This window comes from Tiliqua scincoides, chromosome 2 (genome assembly GCF_035046505.1).
Source record: "Tiliqua scincoides isolate rTilSci1 chromosome 2, rTilSci1.hap2, whole genome shotgun sequence".
Taxonomy (NCBI): Eukaryota; Metazoa; Chordata; class Lepidosauria; order Squamata; family Scincidae; genus Tiliqua; species Tiliqua scincoides.
Window position 1 is genome coordinate 192,772,744 of NC_089822.1, and position 10,145 is coordinate 192,782,888.

A 10,145-nucleotide genomic window follows, 5' to 3' on the forward strand; every position below is an offset into this window, starting at 1 on the left:
AGGAACAGAAGCATTTTTGCCATCACCTGCTCCTTCATATTCTACCTCTGGGCTACTCCTTTAAACCAGGTCGGTGGAACGATGTGGAGAGTGAAAGGAATCTTTCGGTCACAACCCCTGACTAAATTTGCCTGTTCTGATGAAATAGACGGGATGTGGATGAGGAAGGAGGCACAGGTGGAGGCAGTAAAGGAACATTGAAAAGAGGCTGCAACATTTGAACACTGCTTCAGGTGCTGGTCTGGACTTGGCAAAGCCTGCACCCAGTTCAGTTTTGGGAATGCTGACCGGCAGTGACTCTCCAGAATTTTAGTGAAGTATTTTCTTTGCCCTCTTTGAAGATGTCAAGTATTGAACCCAGAACTTCAACTAAATCATGGCCGCTTGATTACTTGAAACCCAATGGAAGAAGCTTGAAGTAATCACAAGTGAATCTACTTGTGGGAAGAGTATGTCTTGAAGTTTGTGGTCCTCCACACACATAGTTAACTCACAGCTCAATCCTATGTAAGTCACTGTGTGGTGATGCAGAAGCACTGGTGTGGCTTCTGCTGCATCCAGCAGGGATGCTGGAGGTCTCTTTGGGATAAGGGGACATTTCTCCCCTTGCCCTGGGATAAGTTCCAGCAGCTGCTATGGGTCGGCACAGACCTGTGCCAGCTCAGTTGCTGGCACAAGTTTGCATTGATCCATGAAGGCAGATCAGCCCGTGAAGGGGGTTGGGATTCAAGGTGCACCACTGCCAAACCTGCCCCTCCCAGACCTGATCTGCCCTCCTCCCTGCCCCTGTCACCACCCTGATCTGCCCACCCTTCCGTCATTCTGCCTACTCTGCACCCTGCCCGCTCTGTACCGTCTGAACCCCCCCCCCCGCCTCCCACCAATCCCCCTGTATGGCTTATTTTCTCTGGCAGGCATCTGGTGTGTGTTGGTGTATGGAGTTGGCCACTTACCACTTACAGCAGTGGCCAGCCCACACACACACTAGCCTAGGTGTGTTTGTGACAGTTATAAAGGAGGTTATGCCGGTGGAACGTGTGTCCTGCTGGTGTACTCCTTCAATAGAATTGGGCTGTTAGTTAGGGAGCCTGTAGTTTTATGGACTGTTCATCTAGCAAAAGTCACATGTATATCCCAGATTTTTCCCTCTGGTTGGAAATCTGGTCAATTGGCAGAAATAATTTTCCATAATGCATGGTCACGTGCATGGTGAAATTCAGTATACAATTGTTCCAAGGCATATCCTGGTTTATGCTTTAGAACTTAGAAACATGTAAGAGAAGTTGGACTGAAAAGGTGAAGTGGGACCATTAGAAGTAGAACCAGATGATAAACCTGGATAAAGGATTACAAATAAGCCTGATTACCTCTCACAGACAAATATATGGATGCCGACTCCACAGTATTGTTAATATAAGCACACTGGTAGTTTCGCATATGCTCACAACGAGCCTTGGATATGAAGAGAGTGCCATTGGGATACACCGTCAGCCTTGATTTATTTTTCACTCCAACCCACTCTACACTGGAATTCCCAGAGCAAACGAAGGTCACACGGTCTCCAAAATTCACCATCACTGTGGAGATGTTAGGACTGATGGTTGGAGATGCTGAACCTGGAGAAAAGGAAAAGACACGAGCAACCTATGACATTATTGTATTAAAGTATTATTGGCAAGACTTGCAGTTCATCGTTTTGATATAATGGAAATAAAAGCGTAAGCCAATGATGGGTACTCTCACTTCCAGCATTACTAGATCCCATCCCAGACAAAGCGGGGATGCCCTAAAATTCTTGCATCCTAAGTGCGGGTCTGCTCTACTTGCAGTGGGCCATCTGCGTGCACTCATACTCTGACATCTGCAGTGTGATCAGCCAGGGTTTTCACTTTAAGAGTGAAAGGGGGTCAAGATAGAAACAAAGACAAATTAAAGTTCCATCCTATCCTGGGCCAGTTCTGGTCACCCATGTACTGCCCTGGGAGGCGACTGTTGTGGCAATCTGGAGAAGAAAAATGCCAATGGGGGGGCAGTGCCAGTAGGTGCTGGGCCTCCATGCCGTTTGGACAACTACTGGGATTCAGCAGCGGTAGTTCCCCACCAAGCATCGGAGAGGCAATCTGAATGAGGGCATGAGGAAGGTGGGGAGAAGACAAAACTGGCGCATGATGAGCGGTTCAGGCCCGGGAGAGGAGCAGGGATGGCAACAGAGGCTGTCACCAGATCATCTTCCCCCCCCCCCGCGCCTTCAAGCCCTACACAGGTCTACTCAGTTTTGTGCCAGCAATTGAGCTGGTGCAGATCTCAGTAGATCCATAGGGGCTGTCAGGGCATAATATGGGGTAAGGGAATCAATGTTCCTTTATCCCATGGCTTTTCAAACTGGGGCGTCGCGACACCCCAGCCAGAGAGCCCTGGCCACTTTCCCCTTAAGGGGTGGGGCAGGTGGAGGCAGTGACGCGATCCCCAGGATTGCAGACACTCACACAGGACTTCCTGCACCCCCTACAGGTTGCTGTAGGGACTGGTGAGTGCATCTCAGTCCCTGCAGCCCCCTAAGCAACGCGATCCTGGGGATTGCGTCGCTGCCTCCCCCCCAGCCCCGCAAGAACTTACTGTGTTTCAAACCCTCCCTGAGAGTTTGAAAACCACTGCCGTATTCTGAGGAGACCTCCCTGGTTCTACCAGATACAGTGGTAGCTGTTTTGGCGCCACTATACTGCAGTATGGGCAACCTGGTTAGGATTGGGCTGCCCACAATCCTTAATTATTAAGCCTGGCATTCATTTATCGAATGGTATGCAATTATGTGGCTCATAAGCTGTATCCCTGGCTGAGAATCTCATGAGAGAGATGGGTTCTTCCCTACTCCTGAATCAAAGGGAGGACCCCAAACTCCCCCACCCCCCGATGTCTGTCGTGGAAGAGATCAATATCTTCTTGCAGCATCAGCAAGATCTCTTGACCGCTGACGATATTTATAATAGAGAGAGGGGGAAGTGAGAAATGAATCAGTGCCTCAGATGTGCTGAGGAAGGCATTCTGATGAAAAAACTCGCAGTGGCCTTACTTAGCAGAGGAAACACATTGCAAATGGTTATCTCTGCTTCAGGTTTTGTGGTATGCTTCCTCCCCCCCCCCCCAATCTTCCCCTTCTTAGCTCCACAACACTGCTGCTATTCCACTTTCGCCTTATATACTCTGGCCTGGATCTAAAACAGATCCTAGCTTAGGATGGTCTTTGACTATATGAGACTTTCTCATAGGGGACCATTAAAGGGTAGGGACTGGGAAATATTTTGCCTCTCCCAGTTATATTTTCACTCCAGAAATAAAATGGGCAAACATTTGAAGCAGTCATAATCAAATAATAAACTATGTACGCAGTCAAACCACATCTTCTGTTCCAGAGTCACCACCTAATGCTAAAATTGCATATACTCAAAATTACCTTGAAATAATAATAATAATAATAATAATAATAATAATAATAATAATAATAAATTATTAAAAAATGACTTTAAAAAATGTACAAAATATAGTAAGTAAAATGATTAGCTGAAGGCGGGCACTAAGACCGACTGAGGGAATAGCATCTTCATTCTCCTGTCTCACAATCACGCAGGGTCTGTTTTTAGTAAGTAGTTCAACAGTTATTTTTTATCTGTTTTTTGTTTGTTTGTTTGCCAAGAGTGTGTAACTGAACCTTGGTGAGTAAAGTGTGCTTAAGATGAGGGCTGAGTGATTCATATGATACGGTACAGAAACATTTGAATGCAGATCATATCCTCCCAACTATAATCCATGTAGAAGTTGGGCCAACATATATTCCAGAAAGGTGTTTAAGATGTCCTTAATTGGGGACAACAATAAATTTTCTTAAATCTGGTATCTGTCATAGATCTCTGGGAGCCATTACATTGACACAGGTGTAAAATTGCCATCCTATTTTACATGCAAAGCAATACCAATTGATGCAATACTGAAAATGCAAAGCAATACCAACTGATGGCATCTGAATACATAATTATATGATACCAAAAACAGTGCACACAAAAAAAATTCCCTTTTTAGGTAAAAGTTAGACACTTAAAAGTATAATCCCAAGGCATGGTCTGTGGGCATATAATGCCAGTGCCAGATGGCTGATTGCCTGAGTACACCAAGTATGCTGCCTTCAGTGTCGCATAAAAGCAGGCTATATAATCACGTATAAAACAGAATGTCACTTCTGCTAGTTGCACCCTTTCATGTGAATCCTAACAGACAAGCTGATAAAACTCTCCAATCCAAGATTGGATTGGCATTATCTACACATAGTTACTCAAATGGCCAAATCCTATCTGCTAAGTTAAACAGCAGAATAGAATTCCTCTGTTGTAACGGGCCATACAGTAGCATGTACAGAGTGCTGCCAGGGGCCATTTTGGAGTTGAGGCTGCAGACAGCGGCAACAGTCCACTGCCGTAGCTGGTGACCTGCTCCAGAGCAAATAAACCAGCATGGGGGACAGACTGTGAGCATGGAGGGGGTGGAACCAGGCATTCCAGGGGAGCAACCAGGAGGGGGTAGGGAGGAGGCCAGAGGAGATGGATCAGGCAGCAATATTGGATATTATCCCCTCTTTTGGAAACCGCCCCATTCCTTTTCCCTCTCCAAACATATGACAGCTTAATAGGTGGCGTGTGTCTGAAAAGATCCATAGGCAGCCCCAGGGCTTGAGTAAAAAATATGTTGTGCTTTCAATATTTATTTTTAAAATATTTTTACTTACCTCCTGTTCACTTTCAGGTCACTTCCTTCACCAAAGGATGCAACATGCACCTCTTTGGCATGACTGCATTGGCGCTGGTGGTGGGCGATTATATTGGGGCCACAGTGTACTAAATGTTTTATTGGGCAAATCTGAATCTAGAGTGGTAGTTTTCCAACTTTCTACCTTCAGGACACTTTTTCCAAATGGGTTTTTCTGCCAGGAAACTCTTACACATTTGTCACAGAAGCTCTGCATGTTATGTTGCAAAGAATTCTGGGGAATGCTTTTGGTAGGGTCGACTGTCAATCAGACCTACTAAGAGATAACCTAAGACACATCAGACACTCTCCTGTCAGAAAAAGATCAATACTGATGAACAAAACATCTTTCACTGATGAATTAAATTTGGACAAAGTCCTTGAACAGTAAAGAACTGTAAATCCTGGTCAAGATTCACTGCAGAATTAATTTACAAAGAAAAAGAGAAAATAATCACAAAATGTTACAGATGTTCTATAAGAAGAGGGTGAAACCCTGCTACGCTTCTTGAATGAGTGGTAGGGTGGGTGAGTTTAAAGCAGTAAAGAAGAGAATTCCTGATACTGATGTAGCAAAATAAATTTAAATCCTCTTGCAATAATAAGATAATTAATTGTGATACCCTAGGTAGGTAGGTAGGTAGGTAGGTAGGAAGAGAAAGAAAGAAAGCATTTGAAAGCAGTTAGTGTTGAAGAGATGAATTTGCAGTTGTGCCATTCCTCTGATTTGAAATGGCCCCTAGAAGAAGGAGTTTTTGCCACAAGGCACTCCAGTCCAGTCCATCTTCCCCAAAGCCTCATGCTTTGAAATGTAAAGTTTGGGGAAGGGCATGGGGTGATGGAGAAACTGTAGACCTTTTCAGTTTCATTGATGCCCTGTGATTAGAAGTTGGGAAAGCTAGGTGATGAGGCACAGTGCTTGAATTATGAGGGAGGGGGAAGAAGATAGGGGGTCTTATTCCATCCACAACAGTGGATTCTTGCACTATCACAATACTCTCTCACAAAACTAGAACCAGGGTTATACAAAGAACTCAGCTGTCAGGGGGTTTAGGACAGACGCAAGAAGCTATTGCTTCACACAGTGTGTCATTAGTATGTGGAATTCATTACCACAAGATGTGGTGATGGCCACTTGCTTAGCTGGCTTTAAAAGGAGACTGGACAAATCCAGAGAGGGCAGATCTATCAATGGCTCCTAGTCATGAAGGCTGCATGAAACCTCCAGGTTCAGCAGCAGTACACTTCTGAACATCAGTGGCAAGGGAACAATGGCAGGAGAAATATGCCTTTCTCAGCTGTTTGTGGGCTTCCCAAACAGCTGATCGGCCACTGTAGGAAACAGAATGCTGGACCAGAATGCTGGCTGAACCAGCAGGGCATTTCTTATGATCAGCATTATTTTTTGTATGCTAATGATATGAACTATTGTCAGGATAAATACAACCCAGTTACGCAATAATAGACCAATGTTGTTTGGTTGCATAAATGTTTGGTCATGCATTTGGTCAAGATAGTGAATATTAGGCTATTTGAATCATGGATGATTGTCTCCTGGTCAAATGTGTCCAGGTCATTGGCATTCCTGAGCATTCGTGTCAGGGGTTTTTTCAGTATCCTGGTTATTTGGATCCTACTATAACTGGCCAACAAACCCAATGTTATATATACTAAGCCTCTTATTCCAGCCCTAACCTTAATCCTTTGTGTTTTAAAAATAAAAAGTACACCTAATATAAATATATATACATTGGGACACACACACACGCACAAAAAGATGTGAATGTCCAATTCAGCGCACAATCCTAACTGCACCCTGGGCCAGTGCAAGTCCCTTACACCAGCCTGGGAGGGTTGCAAATGTGCTGTAAGGCAGGGAGCAGGAGGTGAGGCCAGGAGCTGGCAGTTATGCTTGATCCTAGCTCCATTCCCAGGCTGCATGGTGCAACTCCGGGTTGTTCAATTCTGTTCAGATCTGCGCCACCTTGTCAGGTGGTGCAGATCTGAGTAGACCTATTGGGGCTGCTGCCGCTTTACCCAAGGTAAGGGGAAAAGTTCCCCTTGCCTTGGGCTGAGCCACAGTCAGCCCCAGCCTTGTGCTGGATACAGCGCAGGCCTCCTGGCCTGCCTGTTCCAGCGCAAATTAGGATTGTGCTGCCCATTGGACCCAGTTGACCAGGATGCAATGGCCCTGTCACCATGCTAGTGATAATAAGATACCAATTCCAATGCTTTTACAGTTTTCTTCACAATATGGAAGTGTACATCTGCTGCTATTTCTTATATACTGGCCAAAGTGCATTTTCAGACAAAGCTGTAGAACATCACCCACACTGTTCCTCTCTCACTTCCTTAGTACTTTCAGTAATTCGTGGCTATTAGCTTTACCACATTCACATTGCATAAGAGTGACCTTCGGTTACGTCTGAGCTTCAGGCCAATCCTCCCTCTTCCGTCAAAACCATGATAGCCAAGAATGTTACTCTGTCACCCTTTTAGCTCTGGTCATGCTTGTCAGCTAAACCAGTACAATCAAACAGCTGCTCGGTTAATATATTCCAATTTAGTAATTCTGCAACCACTTTTTAATGCTCCCACTTAACCAGGCAGTCTGTGATATTACGCACCATGAAGGAATGCACAAATAATAGATAAAAAAAGATTTTTGTCACCAGAAGCTTGGTTTCTCTTGCTTTTGCAGAAGCTAGCATTTTGAAATACATTTTAGGTGTGTAAGAGAGCACGTGAGTGTAAGAGAGGAGGGACTAGAAGAGGGTCAGAAATGGATATCGCTATTAATGGAAAATGTAAGAGAAATAAGTTAATTAAAAGGAAAAAGGCAGATGTGATTGAGGGCCCAATCTTATCCAACTTTCCAGCACTGGTGCAGCTGCAATGCAGCACTGTGGTAAGGAAACAAATGTTCCCGTACCTTGTGGAGGCCTCTGTGGCTGCCTCCTCACCACAGGATGCAGTGCATGCCCCGTTGGCATGACTGCACCGGCATTGGAAAATTGGGTAGGATTGGGCCCTGGATTTGGGAAGGCATTGAGAGCCTAAGTGAAGCCATTCTGCATCTTGATCAGTTGAAACCTACCAAGATCTTCTCTAATTCATTCTTTAAAAAGAGTTTTACACTCTGCCCCCTGAATGATGCAAGGTCCTAATGACTTGTGAAAACAATTACTGATATAACCTGATATTAAAATGACTAGATTCATTTCAGTCAATGAACACTTTGACTTTGGATGGGATAACATCACATCAATTTCCTTACCACATGATCTGCCTCTCATCCAACACTGAACCATAGCCTAGGCTGAGTTGGTCCACCTCCAAAGACTATCGTATGGCTTCCAATCAAAATTCCAGAGCCCACTTTGCAAACCTAGTCATTTGTATAGAAATACTCAACCACATCTCAATACAGATATTCAACATATTGGATATTCAACTTATTGTTCATATGATGCACAATGTGTTGATATTACCTAAGTATGGAAGACTGAAGTCAGGTTAAAAAAGATCTGCAGTCATGAATGACATATAAGGTATGTGAGAGCTGGCAGGCAACAGCCCCTCAAATAGAAGCAATAAACTCTGGCAGAATCATGTGGTTTCCAGCAGCCCTATTACAGCTATAGGGAAACCTCAGTGAGAGCCTATTCAGAGATGTTTCTCAAACATATAATAAACTTTATTTGTATCCCGCCCTTCTCCCTGAAAGGGACCCATTATATATTGGGACCCAATATATTATATTATATAGATATAATAAGCTACTTTACACTGGTTCAAACTGGCTTATCTAGCTTAATTGCATCCATCTTGTACTATGAGAAGCATTGTGTCAGCAAAACTGGCAAAAATCAGACTTACCACGCCAGACGTCAGCCACTGCTACCAGAATCATCCAGAGAAGAGCTGGGTTCATTGCCCTTGGAGTGATGGTCTCCATCCAGCACAGGCCAGGTGTGCTGCGGTATTAGAGAAGCGCCAGTGCCTCGGCCCAATAGAAACCCTTCAGTGGAAAAGAAATGGATGGAATGGGAAATGCTGGTTATCCTTCTTCAAACATGCACACTCTGGATCTGTTTCTGTCTTTGGAGAAGAACTTCTCCTTTTCTGAAGTGACCACAAGTAGGAAATTCCTTTTTTTTCTACTGAGAGAGAGAGAGAGAAAAAGAGAGAGAGAGAGAGAGAGAGAGAGCGCACGCATGTTCAAAAAGCTCACCACTAGCAGCTAGTAAGGGAATGTGCAGTTGGCATGATGCCCATTTAAAGGACAGATCCTTCTTTTCAGGCAGACCTGCCCTATTCACATGAGTTTGGCTGTTTATTTACAACCTGAAAAACTCACTCATGAATGCTATTAAGGCATTTGTCCAGGGACAAATGAAGTCACAGAGTGGAGAGCTGGGACTGTGATAACTGATCATGCCTCCCTCGCTGCATGTTCAATGGTACTGTGTACCTGGAACCTACATGGATAGGCTTCCATAAGCACAATCAGGAAAGGTGATTAAAGGTGAAATTATTCCCAAGGTGCTGGATTGTAGCTATTTATTATTTTATTTATTTGATTTATACTCCGCCTTTCTCCCCGAAGAGCACCCAAGGAGGTGCTGTGGGAACATATATGTATTTGGGTGTATGCATTCTGGCCCTATGCACATGAAACCTTGAATGCATGAGTATAGGAGTTGGAGCCAGTGTCAGCACAATTCATCCTTGGGAAGCTGCCAAGGGCACAGCACCTCAGACAGGCCACAGGTGGCCACCTGCCCTAGCCAGTTGAGAGTCTTTGGGCACAATTCTAACCAACTTTCCAGCACTGACTTAGCCACAGTGCAGCCCCCATGGAAAGGTAACAAGCATGCCCTTACCTTGAGGAGGCCCCCTTTGACTGCCTCCCAACTGTAGGATGCAGTGCACGCCACATTGGCACAGCTATCTCAGTACTGGAAAGTCGGTTAGGATTGTGCCCTTTGGCTTAGCCAGCAACCATTAGCAACATAAGTCTCCCTCCCCTTATCATGGCAGGAAACATAGTTTGGTTTCCAGCCCGCACTGACAGTGGGTCTTCACCAGCAATAACAGTGGTCTCAACAGCTACCTGCTATGTTTTTTCCCACTCACAGTGCCCCATGTGGCATTGCAATACTACTGTGGAACATTGTGAGGAAAAAACATGGCAGATGGCAGCCACTGGTTGGAATACTTTCGCTGCTGCTGCTGCCTGCCAAGAATGTAAGTAGCCAGTGTCCAGGCTGCGGTAAAGGGAGGGGGCTCACCCAGGTAGGAGAGCCTAACAGAGGTTATCCTAGGAGACTGCAAGTGGAATGCATAAC

General features: G+C 44.9%; 1 protein-coding gene across 1 annotated transcript in view; it reads right to left on the reverse strand.

Annotated features, from left to right (window-relative positions):
- The window catches only part of CSF1R (colony stimulating factor 1 receptor), a 40,463-nt gene extending 31,599 nt beyond the window's left edge, over positions 1-8,864 (reverse strand). The window contains exons 1-2 of the mRNA XM_066618464.1: positions 8,674-8,864; positions 1,368-1,616 (exon numbers count right to left, since the gene is read on the reverse strand). Of these exons, the coding sequence (XP_066474561.1) occupies positions 1,368-1,616; positions 8,674-8,752 (328 nt within the window). The 5' untranslated portion in view covers positions 8,753-8,864. The remainder of the gene's footprint in view (positions 1-1,367; positions 1,617-8,673) is intronic.
- Positions 8,865-10,145: the final 1,281 nt, after the last annotated feature.